The following is a 26,371-nucleotide window of genomic DNA, read 5'->3' as shown; positions in this document are numbered from 1 at the left end:
AGGTGGCGCCTGCCGCAATGTACCTAAAGGACACACTGGCGAAGGAAGGCATCCAACAGCTCATCAGTAGTCTCTCCAAAGACAAAGGTAAGACCAAAACCGAAACCGTGCTCTTTACCAACTGATGATCCGTTATCATCAAACCCACTTTCTCGCCGGAATTCATGGAAAGGATCCTTTGCTTTTTCGACATTTGACAAAACCAGAGGGAAGGATCCTGGTGGAAGACATTGTGAGGTTGGGAAGGTTGGGGAGTAAAGCCGAGGATGAACACGCTGCAGAAGAAGAAGAACCGCGTTGAAGGAGGCTCATATTATAATCAAACACCTCAACAATGCCTTTGATTTTGTCGGTCGATACATAAAAGTTGCATATACGAGAGCCCAAAAGGACGACAACTTTGCTAGTGATGTAAAGAGTTAACAAAAAAAAAACACATTGGGGCTAAAATATAATAGACTTGGCTGAACTATGTTAGTTCAGTGACTATCAATAAATTCATATATTGATTAGCATATATATATATATATATATATATATTTGTGCTATTATTATTATTATTATTTTTCCTTGTACAATTTAATAGTTCAAATTCATTTTGGGTCTTGGTTAAATACATATTTTTTACGTTATAATCTCCAAATATTTTTAAAAACCATGGATTAGTTGCTGATTTACTATTTCGAAAAAGTACAATGATACTGATGAAAAATTATATGTTTCGGATGATAATTTTTTTTTTGTTTTGAATAGAAATATGTTGTTTTATCCAAAATACATCGTTTTTACTATTAAAACACGATATTTATCATTGTATAAATTGTTAGTTGGTCATTTTTTTAATAATTTATGTATTAAAATTGGTAAAAACGTAAGTTTGGGCTCTTAAATCATATGTAAACGTTTCTAAGGTATTTTAAGTATTAAGTCGTATGGCAAAAATAATAGAAATATAAAAAAAAATATTTTTTATTTTTCATGGTTATAATTCTCCAATCCCATTGAGACCCCCCAAAAAATTTGCAATGCGGTTGTGCGCCGGGCTCGGCCTCACTGGTTCCCCCCTCTGAGCTCTCTTTACAGATCCCTAAATCCTCTCTTTTAGACCTTCAACTCCGAATCCTGATTCCTGAATCCCCCAGGAAAAGTTCTTCCGTAGATCCTCTGATTTTGTTTTCAATTTCCTTTCCCCCGGAAGAAATTCTCGGAATTTTCGATTGGGTTATCGTCAGCGATGGGGAAGAACCAAGCTTACAAGGCTATGCAGAGAGCCAGGGTCGGCTCCAGCTCCGCCGCTCCGGAGGAGATCGAAGACGGCATGGTTTGTACTCTTCCATACCACTCGTTATTTGCTCCGATGGGTCGTAGAAACTCAATCGATTTCGACTAGTTTGATCGTCACGTTAATGGGTCTCAAGCTGTGTAATCCGCCCTTTCGAATATTCGCTTCGTGGTTTGGATTTCGTATACATATCCCTATTACTAGCGATTTTCAGGGAAGAAGTTTGTTCCTGTTTGAGTTCGAGTATGCTTAATCCATACAAATGGCGACCAGTTCGTGTTTCAGGACAATTGTGTCTTATGGTTACTTTGTATTAACTAGAATAGATCATAAACAGTGGGGATTTTTTCCTTTTTGTTTTCTATTGTTGAGGTATATAGAACTTTCTTACACTGGCATAGATGTAGGAAAGGAATCAAAAGTCTTGTAGACATTACATATATGGTATAGAACTGAGGTGTCCCACCCGAAATTGGAGGCTTTATAATCATGTTTCCATCAGTGATCACGCCACGAGTAAAAATATGCATAGTGGATGGTCTTTGTGTTCTGTCGAGTTATCTGGCTCGGTAGGTGCAATGGATGCTTTCAAAACATGGAATTTGGCGTCGTTTATTTGACCATTTGTTAGTCATATTATTTAGGGTTAGTCCTTGTCCCGGAACTTTTCTGATGAGGACAGTCGCAGGTGGATGGTTCATTTCATACACCAGAGTGGCATGCTGCTCGTTTGGCTAGCCTTAAGACTTCGCACACCATTACTTGGGAAGAATTTAAGAAGAAGCAAAAGGTAAGCTCTGCAATCAATTGTCACTTTCTCTTCTATGCTTCAGTATTAGGATAAAAGGTTGAGGAGGCTTTCATAACTTTGAATGAATGCCGGTCGTGGCACTGTCTTTTAAAGATAATGCGACCATTTTTTATAATATTGGTCAGTTCATGAATAAGAGGATCTCATCATGCAACCACTTTCCTCAAATGCTGTTGCTGATTGATGTATTGTCCTCATTAATAAGTTCCCCCGGATACAATCTTGTTTCCTTATAATTTCCCCTTATATAATTTTCGATGGCAGGGTTTTGACATAACTTATAAAACTCTAATTTTGCATGATCCCAAGGATGGTTACCCAGATTTTAGAAATCTTTATAAACGATTGGTATTTATGATATTGATTGTCTTACCTTCTGCATGATTATTTTCATTGTGTTTATGGCGCTTGGGAAAATGATTCTCATTTTATCTACATTAAATGACATATTAGGAAGAGGAAATGAGAAAGGGGGAACTTGAAGCAGATACTGACAGAATGATGCGTGAATATAGAGCTCAGTTGGACGCTGAAAGGGCACTAAAGCTCTCGAAGGGAAGGAACCATCCTAGCGATAAATCTAAAAAAGGTATATGATCAACTTATATACATGGAACATTAATCTTATTGGGGGATATTTTTAATTCTATCTTTGCTCTCTATTGGCCTGATGATCTCTCAGATAAGGACAGAGATTCGAAGAAAAAGAGGAGCAAAAAGAGAAAGGTGCTTATAATCTCGATAATCAATAAAATGACCTTTGATTTGTTGCTCATAGTAGAGATCTCACTCTGAAGATACCTTTGTCAATGGAGATGATCACCATGGTTGTACTCCTTTGTGTTAGTAAATTGCTAAAACCTGTTGAAACCTTAGAAATTTGTTATACTGGATATTTGATGTATGCTCTCACGTGTCACTTATTCCAACTTGCATGGCTTTTTGGTTACAGCATTCAAGAAGGAGATCTTCTGACTCGAGCTCATTCTCAGATTCATCGGGTAGTGATGACGAGGAATATAGAAGATCGAGATCGAGTTCTAAAAGAACAAAGAAGGAGAAGAAGCACAGGTCTAGAGACAAACACTCGAGCAAAAGCAAAGAAGAGGCTGATGGTCCTGTACCTCTCTCAAGATTCTTTGGCAATCTGAAGAGTTAACACTCAGACAGCCTGACATAACAGGAAGATTGTCTGATCTGAAGTCAAATTTTGTCATCTCATATTGCCAAGGATGATGATGATGATGATACCTGCTCTGCCCCCTTAATACATTAGCTTGTATTTTTTCAGCCTACACTCAAGATTCTTCCCCTGCAATTTTATAAACCTTGTTGGATTTTCTCGGCTACAGGCTCGTGTAAGTGATTGTGAATGTGACACTCAAACTTGCTCAATGTTCACATAATCTATCTGTTTAGACTTTTTGAACATTGTCTGTCCGACAACAGTGCCTCTGCCTTGTCACTCGAAGGAATCCACCTTCCAAGATTCATCATGATCCATTGAGCTACCATTTAACCAACATTAAGACACCATTTATTCAAGAATGACAGCAGATGACAACATTAAGACAGCATTTATTCAAGAATCTAAAAGTTGAGACCAGCATAAATCTTAGTAGCACTAGCACATGACAAAATGTTCTTGAGAACTTAAGTCTGCTGCATCAGCAAATGGAGACAGAGGAAAAGAAAGAGAAGAAAAAAGGGTACCAAAAAATTCAAAGACAGACTGGAAAAGAAACAGCAAGATGATGGTCCCTGATGTTTCTGCCCAATGAATCCTGCAACCGGTTTCTGTCTGACCTCGAAGGATCTGAAACATGTCTTTTTTTTTTCAGAGAAAATTTGACTTCCCCCAAAGGTGCAATGGGTTATACACAGAAGGAAACAATGGTTCTCAGGAGATCAACCATGTTGTTGATCCAACACCACGCATGCACCCATGATGATGATGATGATGATTTTAGTGAATCTTCTCGACTAATGCTGATACTCGGGGTTGAAAGCGAGTGCTTCACGGTAGATGAGCTCCTTCATTTGGTCCTCGGTCAGTGCATGCTGCTCGAAGTCGAAGTTGAAGGGATTTGTGCATTCTGGCTCGTCACTGATGTCGTGAAGTGAGTTCAGGTATGGATGAGCTAATGCATCTTCAACTGCATGTTTCACATCACAGATGAGGAGGCGAACCATTTGATCAAACTTCAAAATGTTCAAGAACATGTCAAGAAGCTTGCTCCACTCATTAATTATACGAAACAAGGAACCCTCTGTATCGGTTTATTTCTTTCGGTGAAGGTGAATTGCCTATGTGTGAGATTCAATCCTCCGGAACTGTTTCACGTAACAGCAAATGTTCAAACTATGGAACAGAGGAATGAAAGAACTCACCGGTGATTCTACGCCTGGGATCAAACGTCAACATCTTCTCTACGAGGTCTATAGCCAGGGGATGCACATTAGGGAACTTCTCCGAGAAAGATTGCCGAGAATAAGGAGTAAGCTGCCTAATATATCGCTTAGCGTTTTCGTTCAAGAATTCAAGCTGGTCTTCTGATGGAGTGCCGATGAGCTGCAAAAAAGTCCACGACCCATTTCAACTGCGTTTGTAACAAAGCATTTTCAAGTATTTGTCATGCAAAACTTATACTGTATAAGTATGAAATCAATGTCTAATGGAACTTTCCCGGCATAACATGCAGCCGAGGAGAAAAGTTACCTCCAGAAGCAAGCGAAGCTGATTAACATGATCTCGGCCAGGGAAGAGTGGTTTCCGTTCCATTAACTCCATGAAAATGCAGCCGACTGACCACACATCGATGGCTGCAGTATAGTCAGAAGAGTTCAACAACAGCTCCGGTGCACGATACCACCTCGTAACAACATATTCAGTCATAAAATCGCTTTCAGAAGTGACACGAGCAAGCCCGAAATCACAAATCTTCAAGTCACAATTCGCGTTCAGTAGGAGATTGCTGGGTTTCAGATCCCTGTGGAGAACATTGGCCGAGTGAATGTACTTTAATCCACGGAGAATCTGATACAGGAAATACTGCAAAGGGAAATGGGATTAAAGTTAGTCCGGTTTTCATGTGATATATGTAACGTATTCGTGCACGAGACCAAACAGAAAAGCAAAAATCTGACTGAGAATCTAGAGATCACCACCCCATGTTATTTTATCAAACATACTCGGTTATTGAACTTGAAGAGTATTTTATGAAAATACTCAACAAATCAAACAGTACACAGCATCGAGCATGCTTGCGTAAAAAAGTACATCGCTCTTCCGAAAGCCCTTGATTTGAGCGTATGATTTGATGGAGGTCAGTGTCCATCAGTTCATATGCAATGTAAACATCATTAAGAGATTCCCTCAGTGGCGGCGGTATTATGTCTCTGATAGCGACGATCTGGACAGAGGAAAGGAGCCGTTTAAGCTTTGAGCAAACCCTAAGTTTCGATAAAAGAATAACTGGGAAAATGTCTGCTGTAAAAAGAGTTTCCAGCTATGGTAACTAAGCGGCAATCCTAAATAAGACAAGTTTTTACAAAGAACGGTCGAAAGCAAACTGCCAGAGCAATTACAAGGCTCCCATCAATCTTTTCATTATGAACAATCAGCTCAGTCAGTGTAGAAGATAAGTTCAACAACCAGCTTCGATTCCATGGAAGTGCAGGCTAACAAGACGTAGATGAGAGAACGAGGATGATCAGCTTTACTACTAAGCAATTCAAGAAATGTAAATACAATAACATGGGCATGCATATATATTACTCTCGATCGATTAATGTTTCACCCGATAAGGTAAAGGGGTAAATCTTTGGATTCAATCGACTTCGATTCATTCCCACACACACATAAAAAACTATCGAAAAGATTCGTGAAAATCTCAAAGACAACCGTTTTTTTCTCTGAACAAAAGAACCTGCCAGCCCGAAATCACACCTATGTTATCTCAAAAGGATATTGGTTACCATTTTTGCAATAACGGGAACGTGATATGGTACGTAAAGTCTACTAGTTTTAAGTAATAATGCAAAACTGGAATATTCGAACCCTCGGGTAATGCCATTTTACATGAACTAAACTGTCGTCATGGCAGGGAAAAGGATACCTAATAGCTTTCTTTTGAGCTTCAAACCTCCAAAACAGAGACTTGAGAAGGAAAAAAAGTAATGAAAACCCGATGAGGACAGGAAACAAAAAAAAACTCAGCGAGATTGATAGAGACACTGACGTTTTCATGATCCATATGGCGAAGCAGCTTGATCTCACGGAGAGTCCTCTTGGCATCGATTTTGTTATCGAAAGCGTTTGCAATTTTCTTTATGGCCACGCTCTCGTTTGTCTCCGAGTTCATCGCAGAGCTGAAACGGGCAGAGTCATACAGCTTTATTGCAGATCAAAGATTCACAAAAACACAATCCAAAGACACATCCATCGATTACCAGAGCAGCGAGAACATAGAGTGGCAGTGGTCAACAAAACCACAGAAAAAGGGGAAAAAAAAACACAATCAAGAACAGACATTAGGGCTTTAAAGCACATTACACATCTCATGTTCTTGGCAAAGAGCTTACAAAAAAAAAAAAAAAAAAAAAAAAAAAAAACTCGAAGAAGCATCATTTCACCAGGAGAACATCGCCATTTTCCCACCAAGAAGTCTATCAACCAAACAGATCTTGGAGATGTGACTAAAGAATCGACATTTACCCAAGGAAATTTTCACACCAAAGGAACCCACTTCACCGACCCAATCAAGAGATAGCCGAACAAACAATTAGAGAATACTGCGTTTAAATCTAGAGAGAGAGAAAAAAATTACCAAACGATGCCATAAGCACCCTTGCCGATAGGCATGATCGGAGGCTTGTACTTAGCGGTGACCTCGAAGATGTTCCCGAATATGTTGTACTGGATGAACCTGCCACCGTGGCTGAGAATCGCCGGAATATTCTCAATCCCCGGCATCTGCGCCGCCGCTGAGGGGACAGAGCCGCCGACGGCCTCCGTCATATCCGTGTCCGCCGGTTGAGGTCCGCCGCCGTCCATGACAAGCTCGAATTTCTCCGATGTGGGTCGAGGGAAATGGGGAAAAGGTTTGTGTTTTTTCCCACAAATTCTCCTTTTTTCCGGTGAAAAATGAAAAATTTTTCGTTGGGTCAAACAGATCTGAGGGAGAGAGAATCTGTGTTTATCTGAGTACGGATCTGATAACGATCATTACGATCCTACAGAAGGAAAAAGCAGGTTCCGGTCGCTGTCTCTATAACCCTTTATAAACTGTCTCGTTATTTAATCTTATAATCTTGCTCTAATCCTTCCTAATCACGATTGTTAATTACCTTTCTTGCAAATGGATTTTTATTGATCTCTTAATGCTTAATCTTATCTTATTCCATCACCGTCGTTTCTCTCTTCTCCAAGTATATAAAATGATGTTATTTATCTTGTTAGAATATCATATATATATGTAATAATTATTATAAAAAGACTATGGCATGTAACGTATTTTAATATTATTTTATTAACGTTACCTTATCCTGCATGTACTCAAACCGTGATAGGTTTTTTTTTTTTTTTTTTTGCTTTGGTTGAATGTAACATATTATGTACCAACAAAATAATAATTAAACTAAGATTGACTTTCGTGAAATATTTGTTCGACCAACGGTCATTTTTAGCTTCGTACGACTTCGAACTTCCGCTCCTACAAACCAGTTTAGCAGTTTTGGAGATATTACTATAAAAATTATTATTAATTTTGTGTGCAGTCTAATGAAACTAAACTAATATCTTTTTATTTTGAAAAGTAGATTTCTATTCTAAACAAAAGATTATTTAGCTTCTAAAATCAATTCAATTGAAAATCTAAATTTGAATAATTCAACTGATGAAACATAATTCTAATTATAAATTTGGAGAGGAAACATATATTTCAAATCAAATAGTTAACTTTCGATTTCGAAATTAGTTTGGATTTTGGTATATAATACTAAGTTACCTAAAAAAACTAAGAAAATATATTTTTGGAATAATAATAATAATAATAATAATAATAATAATAATAATAATAATAATAATAATAATAATAGAAGAGAAGTTTAGATACCTATGTTATCTCAAAAGGATATTGGTTACCATTTTTGCAATAACGGGAACGTGATATGGTACGTAAAGTCTACTAGTTTTAAGTAATAATGCAAAACTGGAATATTCGAACCCTCGGGTAATGCCATTTTACATGAACTAAACTGTCGTCATGGCAGGGAAAAGGATACCTAATAGCTTTCTTTTGAGCTTCAAACCTCCAAAACAGAGACTTGAGAAGGAAAAAAAGTAATGAAAACCCGATGAGGACAGGAAACAAAAAAAAACTCAGCGAGATTGATAGAGACACTGACGTTTTCATGATCCATATGGCGAAGCAGCTTGATCTCACGGAGAGTCCTCTTGGCATCGATTTTGTTATCGAAAGCGTTTGCAATTTTCTTTATGGCCACGCTCTCGTTTGTCTCCGAGTTCATCGCAGAGCTGAAACGGGCAGAGTCATACAGCTTTATTGCAGATCAAAGATTCACAAAAACACAATCCAAAGACACATCCATCGATTACCAGAGCAGCGAGAACATAGAGTGGCAGTGGTCAACAAAACCACAGAAAAAGGGGAAAAAAAAACACAATCAAGAACAGACATTAGGGCTTTAAAGCACATTACACATCTCATGTTCTTGGCAAAGAGCTTACATAAAAAAAAAAAAAAAAAAAAAAAAAAAAAAAAAAAAAAAAAAAAAAAAAAAAAAAAAAAAAAAAAAAAAACTCGAAGAAGCATCATTTCACCAGGAGAACATCGCCATTTTCCCACCAAGAAGTCTATCAACCAAACAGATCTTGGAGATGTGACTAAAGAATCGACATTTACCCAAGGAAATTTTCACACCAAAGGAACCCACTTCACCGACCCAATCAAGAGATAGCCGAACAAACAATTAGAGAATACTGCGTTTAAATCTAGAGAGAGAGAAAAAAATTACCAAACGATGCCATAAGCACCCTTGCCGATAGGCATGATCGGAGGCTTGTACTTAGCGGTGACCTCGAAGATGTTCCCGAATATGTTGTACTGGATGAACCTGCCACCGTGGCTGAGAATCGCCGGAATATTCTCAATCCCCGGCATCTGCGCCGCCGCTGAGGGGACAGAGCCGCCGACGGCCTCCGTCATATCCGTGTCCGCCGGTTGAGGTCCGCCGCCGTCCATGACAAGCTCGAATTTCTCCGATGTGGGTCGAGGGAAATGGGGAAAAGGTTTGTGTTTTTTCCCACAAATTCTCCTTTTTTCCGGTGAAAAATGAAAAATTTTTCGTTGGGTCAAACAGATCTGAGGGAGAGAGAATCTGTGTTTATCTGAGTACGGATCTGATAACGATCATTACGATCCTACAGAAGGAAAAAGCAGGTTCCGGTCGCTGTCTCTATAACCCTTTATAAACTGTCTCGTTATTTAATCTTATAATCTTGCTCTAATCCTTCCTAATCACGATTGTTAATTACCTTTCTTGCAAATGGATTTTTATTGATCTCTTAATGCTTAATCTTATCTTATTCCATCACCGTCGTTTCTCTCTTCTCCAAGTATATAAAATGATGTTATTTATCTTGTTAGAATATCATATATATATGTAATAATTATTATAAAAAGACTATGGCATGTAACGTATTTTAATATTATTTTATTAACGTTACCTTATCCTGCATGTACTCAAACCGTGATAGGTTTTTTTTTTTTTTTTTTTGCTTTGGTTGAATGTAACATATTATGTACCAACAAAATAATAATTAAACTAAGATTGACTTTCGTGAAATATTTGTTCGACCAACGGTCATTTTTAGCTTCGTACGACTTCGAACTTCCGCTCCTACAAACCAGTTTAGCAGTTTTGGAGATATTACTATAAAAATTATTATTAATTTTGTGTGCAGTCTAATGAAACTAAACTAATATCTTTTTATTTTGAAAAGTAGATTTCTATTCTAAACAAAAGATTATTTAGCTTCTAAAATCAATTCAATTGAAAATCTAAATTTGAATAATTCAACTGATGAAACATAATTCTAATTATAAATTTGGAGAGGAAACATATATTTCAAATCAAATAGTTAACTTTCGATTTCGAAATTAGTTTGGATTTTGGTATATAATACTAAGTTACCTAAAAAAACTAAGAAAATATATTTTTGGAATAATAATAATAATAATAATAATAATAATAATAATAATAATAATAATAATAATAATAATAGAAGAGAAGTTTAGATGTATGGATTGTTGATCTGTGGATATGGTATCCTAAAACTTATTTATAATTTACCTGAAATTTCATTCTGTTTTTTTGTTAAAAATTCAAATATAATTTTTCGATGTAGGATTAAATAGAGACTTACAATTTCCTCGAGACGATATTGTTAATAACAACGGTTTAATAGCATTCGTTTACGAAAGCATACGAAAGAAGAGTTTTCTCCGTTAAATCTAACGGTTCTATCCCAATAAATTTCACAAAGGAAACATCGTCCTGTTTCCTCGATGAGATTTGACCAAACCCTAACTTGGACCCTACGTAATCCACGGCTGAGATCCGTCGCAATAAATTTGGGCCTACTAATATATGGGCTTAAAGCCCAAATATGAAACATGAAACCCAAATGCCCAAGGATACACTGATCTACCCGGCTCATGACTACAAAGGTTTCTCGGTAATGAAATGATATTCTTTACACATTCTTATAACAGTCCAAGGAGAAAGAGACGTTATTGCTCTTTTGCTTATTGTGCAAATTTACTAATCTTCAGGTTAGCACCGTCAGAGAAGAGATGCAATACAACCCGCGACTAACGAAAGACAAGGTAATATCACTACTAGCTCTCACTCGGTTATCAGACATGCATATATATCCTGCGTTTAACCCCTAAACCCGTCTTTCTTTTTCGTTGTACCGTGCAGGAAACGTTCAAAAACATAATGGCAAGTAAGTATCGATTCTTGGTTATCTCTCTGGGGGGTTGATACCGAACAATAATATGGGATCATTTAGAAAATAATGAATAAATATGGGGTCCGTTCTGAAATTTCAAAAGATAGACCTCCGAGGTTCTGTGATACCGTCCGATAGTACTAGAGATTGCCTCTCTCGCTCTCTCGAGCTTTCTCTCTGGGTTTAGGGTTTCCGTACATTTCCGGCGACGGAGAGCGTCTGTTCATCTCTTCCTGTCGATCTGATCCCGGTACGTATTCTACCACCGTGATACGAGCGTCTTAGGGTTTCTTTTGCACGCATTTTCGCTCTGTTATCCGGAGTGGTTTTGTGAAATCATGGAAGCTAATCGCCTTATGTTGGCATCTCCTTTGGAGCTTTGCTCTCTGTTTCATGTAATCCGAAGTGGATCCGGCAACCTGTGCTTCTAGTTTAGTCCCCAGGTGTTCTTTTTTTGTTTGGTGTTGTTCTGGTTTGACTGTCTGGGAAATCTGTGGTAGATTCTGATGCTATGTGATGAGCAAAGGGTTTAGCGTTGCTCCACTTCTGGACGATACTCAACTTGGAAAGCTCTCCGAGTTGTTTGCTTCCTCTTCAATGGCATATATAGGTTTGGAATTTTATCCCGTGAGATCTCTGTAGAAGGTTGTGAAATGGACATCTAGGTTTCTAGTGGCCTTTAGTTCCTAACAACCTTATCTGAGCCTCTGAGCCCTTTACTGTTCGGTGTTGTGGATGATACATGCATCCGTAGATAGTTTTGGGAGGGTATTTATATCTTAAACCCCAGTTCCAAGTACACTTGATAGCTGAGAAAATCGTCTTTATAGATGCAATTATCTCGGCTGTTCCATATGTGGGCAAACTGGATCTTTTGTTCATCAGAAGGTGTGTATATGGCATTTGAGTGTGCATTTCGTACTTAAATTTAGCTTATGTTTAACTGAGAGAAAAATATTGTAATCAAAATCAAAGGGCAAAGGTTGTTTTCTGGGCTTTGTACTTTTGGCTACTGTAGATTCCTTGTTTTTGCTTGTTTGCTTTTGTTTCTGCTTTGTCTTTGCGAGTAATGGATTCATGTTTGAGATCTGGTTGTCTTCATGTCACATTGTTTTGTGGGTATTGCCACTTATTTGATCCATGTGCTAATTGCTTTCTTTTTTAATCCAACATAATACACATTGAATAGGAGGCTAAGATGGAGATTGTTGCGAGAGAGAATGAGAATGCTTTGTCAGGTCCAAAACCGATGGAATGGTCTACTGTCCCATACAGTACTCCCCAAGCACCTGGCAAGCAGCGGACATCGAGCTTGGAAGCACCAATTATGTTGCTTACTGGACATCAGAGTGCTGTATACACCATGAAATTTAACCCAGCTGGAACTGTAATCGCCTCCGGATCACATGATAGAGAAATCTTTCTCTGGAGAGTTCATGGGGACTGCAAAAACTTCATGGTCTTGAAGGGTCACAAGAACGCTATCCTTGATCTTCACTGGACCACGGATGGGTCTCAGATTGTATCAGCAAGCCCCGATAAAACTGTAAGGGCATGGGACGTTGAAACCGGGAAACAAATCAAGAAGATGGCTGAACACTCGTCCTTTGTGAATTCTTGCTGTCCTTCCCGTAGAGGGCCGCCTCTTATAGTCAGTGGTTCCGATGATGGAACTGCCAAGCTTTGGGACATGCGTCAGAGAGGTGCAATACAAACATTCCCGGATAAATACCAAATCACGGCAGTATCTTTTTCCGATGCATCGGACAAGATCTTCACCGGTGGTATAGACAATAACGTCAAAGTCTGGGACTTGCGGAAAGGCGAAGTGTACATGACACTTGATGGCCATCAAGATACAATAACAGGGATGAGCCTAAGTCCCGACGGATCATACCTTCTCACCAACGGCATGGACTGCAAGCTCTGCATATGGGACATGCGTCCATACGCCCCACAAAACCGGTGCGTGAAGGTATTGGAAGGGCACCAGCACAATTTCGAGAAGAACCTGCTGAAATGTGGATGGTCACCCGACGGTAGCAAAGTCACGGCCGGTAGCGCGGACCGCATGGTTCACATATGGGACACGACGTCGAGGCGCATTCTGTACAAGCTCCCTGGCCACACCGGCTCGGTCAACGAGTCGGTCTTCCATCCACATGAACCCATCATCGGATCTTGCAGCAGCGATAAACAGATCTATCTGGGAGAGATCTGAATAGTGTATGAAGCGCATCTAAACTATTGAATGCTTTTGTCGGATCTAGAGTTTTTTTGAGTGATGTATTTTTCACATGTAATAACAGTAGCTTGATCTCATGTCTTCACAAAACTTTGCGATTGTGGTTGGTTTGAAAATTTTAGACCCTTATATTTTTTTCCAACCCTCTTGTATCTCCTTTCACTAAACCACACACACACAAAATTCATGGTGTAGGGTAACATGTTGCAGCCTTTGATTGATCCAACCCAATATATGTAACATTATTGTCTTGCAATAACTACTATGGATAAAACACAAAAGCAATCAAGATTCCAGAAGAAGGATTCCTCTCTTCTGCAATCTCTGTCTCCTTCTTCTTCTTCAAGTCGGGTCTTGTTCTCTGTCTCCTTCTTCTTCTTCAAGTCGGGTCTTGTTCTGCAATTCACAAAACCGTGATTCGTGATGATAATCACAGAGAAAATGACGTTGTGAATTAGAATGATGTATCCTTGCTTCAGATATTGGCGAGCAGCGAAATCTAATCTGTAAGCAGAGGCGTTTACAATCAAACCATTCGCAAGAATCCCTAGCTGCTACCTCTTGGGCACGCTGACTAGTTAAACCTCCGGTTCGGAAACAACCTTTGTATATGGATCATATAAACCCAGAAATTACCTCCCTCCCCACCAACCAGAAATCGATCTCAAGTTGGATGTTACCTCCTGCCCAAAGCTTAACCACTCGCCCACGATCTGTTACGTCATTCGCAAGAATGTTCGCAACCTTCCCCAGCAAATGGAGTTTATATGGCTACCGAAATCGATGAATAGCAGAGTCAGAGACATGCACATTCGTTCATTTTAGAATCTAATCAACTCGAATAAAAACTTCTGGAACTGCTCCTCGATGGCGTACAAACAAATTCACCACCATCGTTATCAATCACAAACCTCAAAAACAGAGATTCCAGATGGAGGGAAATTCATGAAGAACTTGCTTTTAACTTAAATTCACGCACCCTCTCCCCTGCTTTGCAGAACCCAGAAGGATTTTGAGCAGAGAATGACCAAAGTTCAAAGCTTTAATTAAGAACACTGACCAAAGCTCAGAGCTTCGAAAAACTCTGAAGCTCCAAGGTGGACGACAGCCATTCACTAAAAACTCATTTTCAATATAAATTCACGAGCCCTATTGCGCTTCTTGCAGAACCCAGAAGGATCAAGGACAGAAACACACCAAAGTTCAGAGCTTTACAAACTGAAACTGACCAAAGTTCAAAGCTTTGATGATCTCCGAAGCTCCAAAATCTGATTCAGACAGCGACCGCCAAAGAAAGAGGCGAAATATCTTCAGCGCGAGCAGGGTTTTCTCTTTTACCTCGAATCTAATCTTAATCGGAATCGAATCGAGTGGACAGAAACGAGAGAAGCTGGGAGATGACGATGACATGCGACACTGCGAATCGGTCATCAGTCTCTTTCCGTAACCTTTTTCTGCATTTAATTCCAACGAGAAAAAAAAAGGTTTTTTATATTTATATTAAAACAATTAAATTGAAGAGGAAAGAAAGATTCGATTGACTCTTGGGACATGGGAAGGGATGGAATTAAACAATAAACATGTTCTCTATATCCCCATCGGGCTGTGGCTGGTGAGATATTTCCACTCCAAAATTCAGAGATTATGCTTCTCTAATAAAAAAATGTTTTTTTTTGTGGATAAATACTTTTCAAAAGACACCTATTTTAGAGTGCTTTTACATGAAATATACATATAAGAACTCCCAAACATGGGTGGTGTCCGATATAAAAACTTTTTTTTTTTTATAAAAACTTCAAAAAGTTTCTTTTTTTCGTTAGTAAAAGGTTGAACATTTGGTAAGAAAAACCATCAAAATCGGGTAATCCATGACTATATTCTTAAAACTAATTAATAATTATGATGTATTTGTGATTATCACTTCAAATACAAAATGTCAATTATTAAATGTTTTTCTGTATATTGTAAAAAAAAATATTTTTTAATAGGACGAAATGAGCCGACGACATGGCAGTGGACCACTCATTTCTTTCATAGGAAGAAGAAAATCGGTAAACTCTCTGCTTTCCAACTCTGTACAGTTTCCAGAAAGCGAGTCAGATTCACAGGCGAGAGAGAGAGAGCGGGCATGGCGATGGCGGCTTCATCATCTTCTTCTTCTCTCCTCCTCAATCCGTTGACTTCTCGTCTGCGTGACCTCCGTTCATCTCCGGAGCTCTCCTGTGTCTCCCTCTCCGCCGCGGCTGGTCTCGATTCCGGCTCGGCGGCTTTGACTCTGAAGAATCAGAGGCTGAGGCGTGTGAATGTCTCTTCCCGTGGCCCCTCTGTCGTCTGCAAGGCTGTGTCTGTAGAGCCCGAGGCTGGAGTTGAACGGCTCAACATTGCCGAGGATGTTTCTCAGGTGCGATGGTTTTTCTGTCGGATGATGCTTGTTGCTTTATTCACGATGTATCTTTTTTACGAAAGCTGAATTCTGACTGGGGGCTCGAAATTGTCAAATCTGTTGCATTTCGGGGAGAATCTATTTTGGAAAAACCAGGCTTTTGAATTTGGCTTCTCCGTTGACGCATTGTTGATGACACGATGATTCAGCTTATATTTTCTCAAATTTTATGGCACGATGATTCAGCTTATCGGGAGAACTCCGATGGTGTACCTGAATAACATAGTGAAGGGCTGTGTTGCAAACGTTGCTGTCAAGCTCGAAATTATGGAACCATGTTGCAGTGTCAAGGATAGGTGTGTAGTTGGTGTTGCTTGCTTGTCACTTGTTCATATGATTCTTCTGCTTGAACCTATCATGGCTGAACTTTTCACCGAAACTGATTTCAGGATTGGATACAGTATGGTCACTGATGCGGAGCAAAAAGGACTTATAACACCTGGAAAGGTATGATTCTTAGAATAGCCATGCTTGTGACTTGAGCAGGAGTTGGGCAGCTTACAGATGATACACATTTTTCCAGTGGGATATGGCAAAGTTACATTCCTGAAGAAACATATGATTTTGCTGATCATTTGTGTGTGCTTTTTTTATCCGGGCGGGAAATGATGTTATGAATTTGCCGTCGTATATTCTACAACCATGCTTCTATTTGGTGCTTGTATTAAGAAGTTTCTCAACTGTAACCATTTCTTTTACTTCCATACAGTTTTGCTGAGCTGTCTTCTTTTGAGGCAGTAAAAGCTTCCTTTTACTTCATGTGACTTCTGGTTTCAGTTTTTCTTCATTGCATGCCACCGCGTTAAGTCAGTTTTTTCATGGATAATCCTTCATACATATGTCCCCTTTCTGATCTCGTTTTCATACTGTATGTATCTAGAGTGTTCTCGTGGAACCCACAAGTGGAAACACAGGCATCGCCCTTGCATTTATTGCTGCTGCAAAAGGCTATAAACTTATCTTGACAATGCCAGCATCCATGAGTTTGGAGAGAAGGGTTCTTCTGAAGGCATTTGGAGCTGAGCTTGTATTAACAGATCCTGCAAAAGGCATGACTGCGGCAATTCAGAAGGCTGAGCAGATCTTGAAAAGCACTCCCAATTCCTACATGCTTCAACAGTTTGACAATCCTGCTAATCCAAAGGTTGGGTTTGATTCTTTTCCCTGACACGGCCTGTTGCATGGAAGTTTAGTAAGTTTTAGTTCTACTCCGACGCGGCGGAGTAGATGAGTGGAAGATTAAATCAGAGAACATTCTGAAACTCTTCTGCAATTCTTTCTTCAGAGTTCCATCTCCGCTTCTCACTTTTAATCAGTGAGCAACGAGCAGGATTGTCTGATCCCATTTCTTATACAAATTACCATGTAGCATGAGTTTGGACGGTCATTACCTTCTGTGAGATTCCCTGGTATCATTTCTTTTGAACTGCTGTTAACTGTTTGTGTTAAAATACGAACAATACGCAGATTCATTACGAGACTACTGGTCCTGAGATCTGGGAAGATACTAGAGGCAAGGTAGATATATTTGTTGCGGGAATTGGAACTGGTGGAACGATCAGCGGTGTTGGTCGATACATCAAAGAGAGAAAACCCGGGGTGAAGGTAAAGAGCAAAATTATCACGCTCTGCTGTAGTTTATCTGCAGATTTCAACAGTCTTCATATCCGAATGCTTCATTTAGAGAGGGTATTCATATTGGCTGTGAGATTCATGTTTCTTTTTGTGATTTTGGTGTGTGCCAGGTTATTGGTATAGAACCTACGGAGAGTGACATACTTTCTGGTGGAAAACCTGGTAAGGCGACAAAAACTGAAACCCTCAGTGATTTTTCCTTCCCGCATCACAATGATAAAATAGATTTTTATAATCTTGTATCATATTAGTTTCACGTTTGACATGGCAGGACCCCACAAAATTCAAGGAATTGGAGCAGGATTTGTACCTAAGAATTTGGATCAGGGCATTATGGATGAAGTCATAACGGTAAAGCCTGTGTAGTGATTCTCTTTATGGTTAGACAGCCCCCTGTTCCATTTCCGGAAGATATTTGGTATTTTGATACTTGTCATGTGTTGATATAATTGCCATTTTACCTCATGATATATAGGAAAGCAGGTTGAGATTTGGGATTTCGTACCTTTAAAACGTTCTTAGAGCAGTAGCGAAAGACCAAGATGAAAAGACTTCAATTCCTGACAATAAAACTTTACCTGTTCGGTTATCTTCATGCTATTAGTTGTCTCCTTGTTGCTCCTTACCAGATATCCAGTGAAGAAGCTATTGAAACGGCAAAGCAAGTAGCCCTCCAGGAAGGCTTGTTGGTTAGTCTTTCCTGTTATGACTTATTTCAAGAAACCTTGTTGGAAAATTGAAGTGGATATGCCCACATACGAGGAGTTGCGATATTAATACTCGTGAACTTTTCTACCTCTGGGCTAACTACAACTATCAATTGGATTTCAATGATGAACCTGTCGTTAGTAACAAACCTTGTTTCCTGAGTTGTTGTTTTTTCCTCTCTTACCCGTGTAATCTTCCAGTATTTCCAAGATATACATGCTCAGAATGTTTGATGGGAATCGTTCAAGTTTTTAGCTCATATTATACTACAATTCCTGTCAGGTCGGTATATCTTCCGGAGCGGCTGCTGCTGCTGCAATCAAAGTGGCAAAGAGACCTGAGAATGCCGGGAAACTCATAGTTGTAAGTCCTGTTTCTTTTAGTGTGCGGCCCTGATCCGGCAATACTAGGTCCAAAACCGAACCCTCATTAGCCCATATGCACAGACAGAACCCACCCTCCAAAAGCGAGCTTGTCGGGAAAAGACGGAGTCTTGCAACTAATGGAACTCACACTTAGTCAATGTCTAATCATAACACATCCTGAAAAGAATTCCTTATGATCCTCTTTCACATGTGCTGGGTGATGTAAAGGGAAGGTTCCTACTATTGAAAAGCAGGGAGCCCAGAACAACCTCACTCGGCTTTTTTCTTTCCATTTTCTATTACTTAACTTGGTGGAGGTCTTTAACTAGGAAGCTTCTCTTCCTACCCTCTCTCTCTCTCCCCTCACCAAACCCTTTAGTCCCATTTATGTGACCACACACTGGGAAATAACAAGGGAATTGTTGAGTTTCTTTATCTAATAATATATATACATGCCAACGTGAGAATCATGAAGCTTACCTTTGTTTTTAAAATTTTAATGACCTCTGTTTTAATAAATACAGCCTCTTTTGACCTTTGTTTTCTCTGATAGTTGGTTTACAGATCAGATCCGGGTTAGGGATTAGAGCATGTAGCCCGGAAGATTCCCTGTGTAGACCTCTTTACATCACCAAACCCTTGTCCTAGATCCGTGACCACACCGGGAAAAAGGCGAAAAAGCTGTTCTTGAGCTTATTTTTCAATGTTATCCCAATGGTATTGGTGGGGGATCATGAACACTTCAAAACCTTTTAAAGCAATTACATTTCTATAGAATTCAGTGTCTTTATGATGACCCTTTTTGTCTTCTCAAAGTAAAATATGGTTTATATAACTTTCAGTGGCAGAGATTGCAATGGTTTTGGGTTCTGAATTTGGTTTTGGTTTTGGTTTTCAGGTCGTGTTTCCGAGCTTTGGAGAAAGATACCTCTCGACGCCTCTTTTCCAGTCGATAAGAGAGGAATGCGAGAAAATGCAGCCTGAGCCATGAATGAACTTCCTTCCTTTCTCCGCAGTTTCTTGACAAAGAAGGAACCTTTCCCTGTTTAAACACATCTCTGCATCCGAATAAAAACCCTTAGGAGGGTTTTGGGGTTAAACTCTCACCTCTTGTATTTCTTTCATCTTCCTTTTGAGTTTTTATATTAAACAAAAGCCTTGCGTCTTAAGCAATAAATTAATGGCGATAGTGGGTGTAATACGACGAGGCAAGAGCATGCCTAATCTTAATTAATGTAATTTATGAACAACTAATTCAATACTAAGGAGACAACCGGCCAAAGTGATCATACGATTCAGTACAAGTTTGGTCCAAAAGTGAACCAAGAAAGTAAAAGAATTCATTGGGTGGGTTTTAAAATATTATTTATTTATTTATTCCCGTGGAATCTTACAACAGCATAGGAACTCTAATTTTACTATATGTAATTGTCCACGTTTAGCATTTTAGTTGATGTTATTAAAAATTCAAACCCTAAACCAACTTCAAAACAATTATTTTGGGTCAAAATTCGACCTCAGAAAAAATGTAATATGGAAAGACTCAGCCTTTAATTTAGTCTCACCAATAACAAATATATACACGAGTAGCCATATGTAATGAATATAATTCACCAAGTTTTCTGATAAGGAGTCCTATTATATTTATATATACGTACTTTTAATATAATTTGGGTTTAACCAAAAAAAAAATTAATAATTTGGATTTATCAAAGAATTTTCATCCAAACCATGTCAGATGGGGGTATAATTTGGGTGTTGCTCAATTTTGAGATTCGAAGTGATAAAGAACCCTAGCCAAATGAACTATCTATCGCTTGCATCAAAGATAGACGAGTTTCTACTTTAAATTTAGATCAAGAAAAATAACTCACCATCATTTTCAATCTCTGCTATTACAAAATATTTAAATTATATATAAAAACATTGTTGCATACTCAGTTATATGCTCAAGCGCGTGCTCAGTTTTATTTTAAAATTTTCATTAGAAACGCATATTTTAATGACATGATTTTCTAATTCCCTTGGCACACTGTTCACAGTCCACATACACATGCTCATCAATTCGTGCATATATATATATATATATAAATAAATAGAGTGTATGTATATATCTGTTTATATAAGTAGTCTGCATGTGTATGTATTCATGGCCAAATCGCGTTCTTCCTTCAGTATAAAACATAATGGATCTAAACAGAGAGCTTCACCAAATCTCTCCTTCTCCAGCACCGTCTTCATCTAGGTACTTATCTACATATCCGCATATATAAAAAAAATCTTAAATTTCATTTTCTTACAGTAAATCCATAAATCCCATTACGTTAAACTGAATTCAAACATATATATGTACATATATATATGTGTGTGTATGTATATAGGAAGTGGTGGTCGGAAGAAACAGTTGCGGTCGTGACCGGAGCTAACAGAGGGATCGGTTTTGCGGTGGTGAAGAGATTATCGGAACACGGTCTAACCGTCGTTCTGACGGCTAGAAACTCCGTTAACGGCCACCGTGCTGCCGATTCTCTCCGCCGCCTCGGCTTTAGAAACATTCACTTCTTTACACTCGACGTCTCCGATCCATCTTCCATCGACGCCTTCGTCTCCTGGCTCCGTACCAAGTTCGGAGCTATCGACATTTTGGTAAGCCACATATATAATGTGCATTATGTGTGTGTATATATTCATGTGTATCATCGCATATATATGTGCATGTACATGTCTACATCTATGCATTCATTTACTTGTTGTCCATGGTAAGTCTATGCATTTAAAAACCCAACTTGTTAGTTCAACCGGTGAAATGGAGACTCAAATCGTCAGTTCCGTCCCGAATTTGAATCTCACAATCATATAGTATATATATACAAGGAGGTGAGTACAAAGGAGTAACCGATGAGAGATGGGTTGTCGTGAAATGCATGACTCTCATATATTTATATGTTATTCTGATTATGAATAAAGATATCATTCCGCAAATTTCTACATGGTAGGGAGCGTAATTCCAATCACCCGTCTTACTCCTGACCCCGAGATTAAGTTGGATCTCGGTTCAGAATACCCGGTTACCCAGAAAAAAAAAAGGTTTATGCATTAAAATTTGAACTTATATATATTTATATTCTGGCAGGTGAATAATGCCGCCGTTTCATTTAACGGCATCCACGAGAACTCCGTCCAACACCCAGAGACGGTCTTGAGGACCAACTTCTACGGGGCCAAGCTTTTAACGGAGGCTCTTTTGCCGTTATTCCGCCGTTCAAGTTCCGTCAGCCGCGTCCTTAACATCAGCTCCAGGCTTGGCTCCTTAGATGTAAGACGCGTAATTATATAATTTAAATCTTATTCCAATACGTGCATATAATAAAGCCCCAAATACATAAAAAAGACTATAAAGACAACATTCTCTCGTGTATATGTATACAATATTTACATACTATATTCATTGAAAGTTTGTAAAAATTGAATTCTTTTATATATGGAACTCACAGCCAAATTAAAATGGACAGTTTTACTAAATGAATGCGCGATTGGTTATATTATAGACCATGTAATTGTACGTGGACGTTATACGTATGCATGCGCAAGTTCTTTTGTTTTATTTTCGTAAGGAATTTTTACCATTTCACATTTGATTCACTCGTTCGTACGTCTGATGAGCAGAAGCTGAGGAACCCTAGCATAAGAAAAACCCTAGAAAAGGAAACCCTAACGGAGAAGCAAATAGAAGAAACGGTGATAATGTTCTTGGAAGACGTGAAGAAGGGGACGTGGAAGGAGAATGGATGGCCGGAGGTATGGCCTGAGTACGCCGTCTCGAAGGTTGCCCTCAACGCATATTCTAGGGTTTTGGCTCGTCGTTACGGCGGCCAAAGGCTAAGCGTCAACTGCTTCTGCCCTGGTTTCACCCGCACCTCCATGACCGGCGGCGAAGGCAGTCACACCGCCGACGAGGCCGCCACCGCTGCCGTCGCTCTGGTCTTGCTTCCTCCGGCGAATCTTCCCACCGGAAAGTTTTACGTTGGTCCATCGTCTGGCCACAAGAAAATTGTTTCTAAATTGTGACTCCTTTTTTTTTTTACTGTGTGTAAAATCAATAACTCTTCTAAATGTTTTAGAATCACCGGAATGATACAGTTGTTCCCATAGGTGAATCAGAGAAAAATGACAGAATTGTGAAATTATATTCGTGGAATAAAACGAAATGTTTTTTTTTTGCGGTTACATAATTCATTTTTATCAGTTCTAATAAAGTCATGGGTAATTTAGTTTTTAAAAATAGATAAAAAAAAAACGCGACAGGCCCATTAATCATAGAATAGAATGAGGCCTGAAAGTAAGGGCCTTGATAAAGGCCCATTAAGTAACCGGAGCCTACCGTATAAAGAGGGAGAGAGTACCGTTTCTCTTGTCGGAGCATCGGGGAACATCTGAGTTCGTGTGGGGCTCGAAGGGATCCCTCCCTTTCGAGAGAACTTCGGCGGTCGAATATCATCAAATAGGTTTCGATCAATTTCTTCTAACTTCGTGTTTATCGCCATTGTCAAGTTTGAAGATCAAAAGAGAATGGGGACTGATTCCATGTTACCATCCAAGGCTTGGCTTGCTTACTGACCGACTCTTCATGTTGATTCTTGCTCTTTCATTACATATAATATATAAGAATATGATAATACATGTCTCAGGTGATTATTAGTTTAATCTCCCCAACTGAGCTTCCAGTGATTAGTTCTTACAGACAGCATCGAGCTTCAGATGTCACAAATCTGAGACACAACTAACTGTAAGTGAAATAGTTGAGTCAGAAGTTCAATCTCTGATAGATAGTGCCTTCTTCAATCTGGTAAGGAGATGAGGCAGCATCTTCACACTATCATCAACAGTTTGGTTCACACAATGCTCTAAATCATCGACGGCTTTGTCTCTGGTCTTTTGTAACTTAGCAGCCTCGAATTTGTCTTGACAAACCACGAGAGATCTGTTCAACCTTTCCTGCATGGATCAAGAGGAAAAGTTACAGTAGGAAAGAGATGAGAACTGAGAGCAGTCGGTTATATCATCATGAGACCAATGTCCTGTTCCGAATCCATAGAATTCACAACTGAAAAGCTCCACCACAAAAAGAGATTTCCTAACTTGTGGATATGAAATGCTGGAGATTACTTATGTTTCTGAACACTTTCATCATCGTCATCATCATAGCACTGAAATTTGAATCAAACACAACCTCTTTGAGACTTTATTGCAAATGGAACCACAGAACATAATAATACTAAAATTAGAAAGCAATAACAGAGAAATTTAAAAGCTCACGACATCATTGGGGGAGTGGAAAAAGTAACTCACTTGAAACAGGGACATCTCATTCTCAAACTGGTTCTGGGCATTCGTGATCGGAGTACTACAATTCTCAGCGCATCGGCTTATCTCCCCATTCGTTCTTGTCCTGTCGAAACACTCGTACGCACATTTGAAGTATGCTCTCTGCATATAAAAAAATCCCATAACCAAAGTTATGAAATTTACAGAAAAGAACTTCGGATTCAGTGAAACCCATATAAAATTTTACTGGGAAGATGGTGAATTTTGTTCATTTGAGGACATTTACGAGACGGGTACGCCAAAGTTTACTCCTTTTTCACCATAAGAGAGACGAGAAATGGGACGAACCTGAAGGGTGAAATTGATGTGGTCTTGCACGGGAGAGAGATTAGACCTTGCTGCGGAACTAACTTCGTTAACTTTCCTTCTAATTCTCTCTCTCACAATCTGCTCCGCCGCCGACGGACCCGCCGTATGATCCATTTTCCAACCTCCGATTTCACTTGCTTTAGATCTCTCCACTTCTCTTTTGACCTGAAACAAGGGTTTTTATAGGGTTTTAGCTGCTTGAAGAAGAGGAAAAGGAAATAGATAGAACCCCATGGAAGGACAACCTCGATTCTTTTATAATGGGCCAGACCCATTAGAAATGGGCCCAGCCCACAAGATCCAGTTTCGTCGCTACGACCAATGCAAGAAATTAGGGTTAGGGTTTCGAATTCCACCCCCCCACTCCGTTTGTGTGTGTATATATACAGGGAAAGGCGTCGCCTTTCATCACAATCGTGTTCTCAAGTTACAGTTTCCTCATCTTCTAGGGTTTCTTTTTGTTTGTTTTCATCCATCTTCTTCCTCTTCATGGAAGGAAAGCCAATTTGCAGAGCAAAGGCGTCAAATAAAAATGGCGTGATTTGCATTGAAGGTTGGCGAAAACAACAGAACGTGCGATTCTCCGTGCCTGTCAATTTCTCTCTCGTATTGATCATGGCCTCGAACAAATCGCTACATCTCTTCGCCTCTTTTCCTTTTTATTTTCCCACGAATTTGCGATTTTCTTTTTGTTTTGTGGGATAAATTTGCGTCACTTATCTAGAAGAAGACAGTCAAGCGTTGGAATCTGATTCTAAGACTAAACCAGAACATGAGATCAGAACGTATAGCAGTACGATATCTGTCCCAGACCATATGTATATGTACGCATGCATATACATATACATATGCTAAGATTGGTGGGTCTTTTGACATGGGCGATTATGCATCAATTTAATTATTTATCCATCAAAATTGCCAACGCCATGAGTTGCCTACACTTCTTGAGACAAAACTACTGAAACAAAACTCACAAAGACGGGTTACATCACATTGACAAGAACAAAAAAGACAACAGTAACACAGAAAAGCTAACTACACAGCTGCTGCCTCATCTTCATAACTCAGACCCATCACACGACAGAAACAAAGCTGTAATCTTCACTGATTCATTGTGATCAGACAGCTGAAGACCGACCCCGAAAGACCTCCTTTAACCTCTGACGTGGCTTTGGAAGAGGGGTTTTTACTTGTGTCCGGTCTTAGAGCTGCACTTCCCTTTCGTATATCCAACTGAATGGAATCTTGGGTCCTTTCTTGGCTCGTGCTCGAGCTCTCTCTTCCAGCCTTCTGATTCTTGGAGGCAACCCACAAACGTAATCCTGTGCCTTGCGCCCTTCAGCTGTTAGCCCGGTTAGGTTCTCAACCTTCCACCTTCCGACCAAGAATTCCAGTATGTCGGCATAGTCTTTGGCTGTGTAGACACCAAGCCTCTGAGCCACGGCAGAGAAGTGTTCAAAGAGGTTGTCGTCCCGCCCATCGTACATCAAGTGGGCTGGCATTGAGATTTTCTTTTTCATCATGTCTGCAAATGCCATGATTGTACCATCTGGATCGATCTCGAAGAGTTTCTCGGCGATCTTGGTGTAAGCCGTTTCATGACGCTTCTCGTCTGCTGCGATTGTTCCACATATTTGTGCGAGTTTGATGTCTCCATGCTCTTTGGCCTGGCGGGCAGTGTTACCATGGGAGATGAAGGTTGCTCTTTCTTGGAATGAAGTGTAGATGAAGCCAAGGTAGGGGCTGTTTTCTGTCCGAGGATCCTACAGAAGCAAAAACGAAAAAAGATTATTACAGCAATGGACAAGTGATATGGATCACCAAAAGAACATGCGGGACTGATACCGATATGCAAGAACTGTCTCACCATTCCGGATCCAATCAGGTACTGGATTGTCTTCTCAATCTGCCTCATGTCAACCCGGCCAGACAAGTAGAGGTACTTGTTCAGAAGATCACCATGCCTGTTCTCTTCAGCGGTCCACGCCCTTGTCCAGACGGCCCAAGAAGTGGGGCTAGCCCCTGTTTCATCCCTTACTCCATCCAAAGTGTTCAACATAGTTTGATAGGTTGGAAGCGCTTCTTCAGTGATCATGTCTCCAACCAAGACAACGAAATAGTCATCCGGGATTTCTTTTGCTCTTTCCC

The 26,371-nt window shown here is 39.5% G+C and overlaps 8 protein-coding genes and 2 long non-coding RNA genes across 13 annotated transcripts in view; 6 read left to right on the top strand and 4 right to left on the bottom strand.

Annotated features, from left to right (window-relative positions):
• The window catches only part of LOC104804209 (LETM1 and EF-hand domain-containing protein 1, mitochondrial), a 5,204-nt gene extending 4,689 nt beyond the window's left edge, over positions 1-515 (top strand). For both annotated transcript variants that reach the window (XM_010528418.1, XM_010528427.1), the window contains exons 15-16: positions 3-87; positions 207-515. In XM_010528418.1, coding sequence (XP_010526720.1) covers positions 3-87; positions 207-301 — 180 coding nt within the window. In that variant the 3' untranslated portion in view covers positions 302-515. The remainder of the gene's footprint in view (positions 1-2; positions 88-206) is intronic.
• A 494-nt stretch (positions 516-1,009) lies between these two features.
• LOC104804159 (NF-kappa-B-activating protein-like) lies at positions 1,010-3,524 on the top strand. The gene is made up of 5 exons (XM_010528354.2): positions 1,010-1,321; positions 1,971-2,072; positions 2,547-2,682; positions 2,776-2,819; positions 3,046-3,524. Exons 1-5 carry the CDS (start codon positions 1,235-1,237, stop codon positions 3,250-3,252), a joined length of 576 nt encoding a protein of 191 aa, XP_010526656.1. The 5' UTR covers positions 1,010-1,234; the 3' UTR covers positions 3,253-3,524.
• A 121-nt stretch (positions 3,525-3,645) lies between these two features.
• On the bottom strand, positions 3,646-9,571 carry LOC104804142 (mitogen-activated protein kinase 6-like). Of its 2 annotated transcripts, none has more exons than XM_019201220.1 (6): positions 9,132-9,571; positions 8,502-8,631; positions 5,342-5,506; positions 4,813-5,145; positions 4,485-4,665; positions 3,646-4,249 (listed from the first exon to the last, which is right to left on the bottom strand). In XM_019201220.1, the coding sequence occupies exons 1-6, from the start codon at positions 9,356-9,358 to the stop codon at positions 4,077-4,079; spliced, it is 1,209 nt and encodes a 402-aa protein (XP_019056765.1). In that variant the 5' UTR covers positions 9,359-9,571; the 3' UTR covers positions 3,646-4,076. The 2 variants fall into 2 exon arrangements, with proteins under 2 accessions (XP_019056765.1, XP_010526635.1); XM_010528333.2 differs by lacking the exons at positions 8,502-8,631; positions 9,132-9,571 and adding exons at positions 6,335-6,464; positions 6,923-7,360 and having other exon boundaries at positions 4,813-5,148; positions 5,372-5,506.
• Positions 9,572-10,802: 1,231 nt separating this feature from the next.
• Positions 10,803-11,155, top strand: LOC104804138. Its single transcript, XR_770315.1, has 3 exons — positions 10,803-10,854; positions 10,952-11,005; positions 11,103-11,155. It is a non-coding gene; the product is annotated as an uncharacterized LOC104804138 (long non-coding RNA).
• A 107-nt stretch (positions 11,156-11,262) lies between these two features.
• Positions 11,263-13,513, top strand: LOC104804129 (U5 small nuclear ribonucleoprotein 40 kDa protein). The gene is made up of 2 exons (XM_010528312.1): positions 11,263-11,383; positions 12,323-13,513. The coding sequence occupies exon 2, from the start codon at positions 12,332-12,334 to the stop codon at positions 13,352-13,354; it is 1,023 nt and encodes a 340-aa protein (XP_010526614.1). The 5' UTR covers positions 11,263-11,383; positions 12,323-12,331; the 3' UTR covers positions 13,355-13,513.
• A 57-nt stretch (positions 13,514-13,570) lies between these two features.
• Positions 13,571-14,962, bottom strand: LOC104804125. Its single transcript, XR_770314.2, has 2 exons — positions 14,608-14,962; positions 13,571-14,149 (listed from the first exon to the last, which is right to left on the bottom strand). It is a non-coding gene; the product is annotated as an uncharacterized LOC104804125 (long non-coding RNA).
• A 445-nt stretch (positions 14,963-15,407) lies between these two features.
• On the top strand, positions 15,408-19,730 carry LOC104804118 (cysteine synthase, chloroplastic/chromoplastic-like). The gene is made up of 10 exons (XM_010528295.2): positions 15,408-15,779; positions 16,008-16,117; positions 16,211-16,268; positions 16,702-16,965; positions 17,289-17,426; positions 17,567-17,618; positions 17,728-17,807; positions 18,086-18,145; positions 18,447-18,527; positions 19,428-19,730. Exons 1-10 carry the CDS (start codon positions 15,507-15,509, stop codon positions 19,518-19,520), a joined length of 1,209 nt encoding a protein of 402 aa, XP_010526597.1. The 5' UTR covers positions 15,408-15,506; the 3' UTR covers positions 19,521-19,730.
• Positions 19,731-20,698: 968 nt separating this feature from the next.
• Positions 20,699-22,718, top strand: LOC104804113 ((+)-neomenthol dehydrogenase). Its single transcript, XM_010528282.1, has 4 exons — positions 20,699-20,774; positions 20,911-21,175; positions 21,663-21,845; positions 22,196-22,718. Exons 1-4 carry the CDS (start codon positions 20,716-20,718, stop codon positions 22,595-22,597), a joined length of 909 nt encoding a protein of 302 aa, XP_010526584.1. The 5' UTR covers positions 20,699-20,715; the 3' UTR covers positions 22,598-22,718.
• Positions 22,719-23,128: 410 nt separating this feature from the next.
• Positions 23,129-24,513, bottom strand: LOC104804105 (protein FAM136A). Its single transcript, XM_010528269.2, has 4 exons — positions 24,469-24,513; positions 24,203-24,388; positions 23,879-24,016; positions 23,129-23,524 (listed from the first exon to the last, which is right to left on the bottom strand). Exons 1-4 carry the CDS (start codon positions 24,496-24,498, stop codon positions 23,342-23,344), a joined length of 537 nt encoding a protein of 178 aa, XP_010526571.1. The 5' UTR covers positions 24,499-24,513; the 3' UTR covers positions 23,129-23,341.
• Positions 24,514-25,105: 592 nt separating this feature from the next.
• Positions 25,106-26,371, bottom strand: part of LOC104804087 (stearoyl-[acyl-carrier-protein] 9-desaturase 7, chloroplastic-like) — a 3,356-nt gene continuing 2,090 nt past the window's right edge. For both annotated transcript variants that reach the window (XM_010528258.1, XM_010528249.1), the window contains exons 4-5: positions 26,091-26,371; positions 25,106-25,986 (exon numbers count right to left, since the gene is read on the bottom strand). In XM_010528258.1, coding sequence (XP_010526560.1) covers positions 25,426-25,986; positions 26,091-26,371 — 842 coding nt within the window. In that variant the 3' untranslated portion in view covers positions 25,106-25,425. The remainder of the gene's footprint in view (positions 25,987-26,090) is intronic.

Source organism: Tarenaya hassleriana, unplaced genomic scaffold (genome assembly GCF_000463585.1).
Source record: "Tarenaya hassleriana unplaced genomic scaffold, ASM46358v1 Cleome10, whole genome shotgun sequence".
Classification (NCBI taxonomy): domain Eukaryota; kingdom Viridiplantae; phylum Streptophyta; class Magnoliopsida; order Brassicales; family Cleomaceae; genus Tarenaya; species Tarenaya hassleriana.
Note: the sequence above shows the minus strand (reverse complement) of the source record. Positions and strands in the feature narration are given on the sequence as shown.

Excerpts from the sequence above, each read along its gene's own strand:
- LOC104804113 (XM_010528282.1), top strand. The coding sequence starts at position 20,716 with ATGGATCTAAACAGAGAGCTTCACCAAATCTCTCCTTCTCCAGCACCG. Across the intron at positions 20,775-20,910 it reads CCAGCACCGTCTTCATCTAG|GAAGTGGTGGTCGGAAGAAA; the intron begins GTACTTATCTAC and ends GTATGTATATAG. Across the intron at positions 21,846-22,195 it reads CCAGGCTTGGCTCCTTAGAT|AAGCTGAGGAACCCTAGCAT; the intron begins GTAAGACGCGTA and ends TCTGATGAGCAG.
- LOC104804129 (XM_010528312.1), top strand. The coding sequence starts at position 12,332 with ATGGAGATTGTTGCGAGAGAGAATGAGAATGCTTTGTCAGGTCCAAAA.
- LOC104804105 (XM_010528269.2), bottom strand. The coding sequence starts at position 24,498 with ATGGGTCTGGCCCATTATAAAAGAATCGAG. Across the intron at positions 24,389-24,468 it reads CCCATTATAAAAGAATCGAG|GTCAAAAGAGAAGTGGAGAG; the intron begins GTTGTCCTTCCA and ends CCCTTGTTTCAG. Across the intron at positions 23,525-23,878 it reads ATGAGATGTCCCTGTTTCAA|GAAAGGTTGAACAGATCTCT; the intron begins GTGAGTTACTTT and ends TGATCCATGCAG.
- LOC104804142 (XM_019201220.1), bottom strand. The coding sequence starts at position 9,358 with ATGGACGGCGGCGGACCTCAACCGGCGGACACGGATATGACGGAGGCC. Across the intron at positions 5,507-8,501 it reads GCCATATGGATCATGAAAAC|ATCGTCGCTATCAGAGACAT; the intron begins GTCAGTGTCTCT and ends TCCTCTGTCCAG. Across the intron at positions 4,666-4,812 it reads AGCTTCGCTTGCTTCTGGAG|CTCATCGGCACTCCATCAGA; the intron begins GTAACTTTTCTC and ends ACTTTTTTGCAG.
- LOC104804118 (XM_010528295.2), top strand. The coding sequence starts at position 15,507 with ATGGCGATGGCGGCTTCATCATCTTCTTCTTCTCTCCTCCTCAATCCG. Across the intron at positions 16,269-16,701 it reads GACTTATAACACCTGGAAAG|AGTGTTCTCGTGGAACCCAC; the intron begins GTATGATTCTTA and ends GTATGTATCTAG. Across the intron at positions 16,966-17,288 it reads ACAATCCTGCTAATCCAAAG|ATTCATTACGAGACTACTGG; the intron begins GTTGGGTTTGAT and ends AACAATACGCAG.
- LOC104804159 (XM_010528354.2), top strand. The coding sequence starts at position 1,235 with ATGGGGAAGAACCAAGCTTACAAGGCTATGCAGAGAGCCAGGGTCGGC. Across the intron at positions 2,073-2,546 it reads AATTTAAGAAGAAGCAAAAG|GAAGAGGAAATGAGAAAGGG; the intron begins GTAAGCTCTGCA and ends ATGACATATTAG. Across the intron at positions 2,820-3,045 it reads AGAGGAGCAAAAAGAGAAAG|CATTCAAGAAGGAGATCTTC; the intron begins GTGCTTATAATC and ends TTTTGGTTACAG.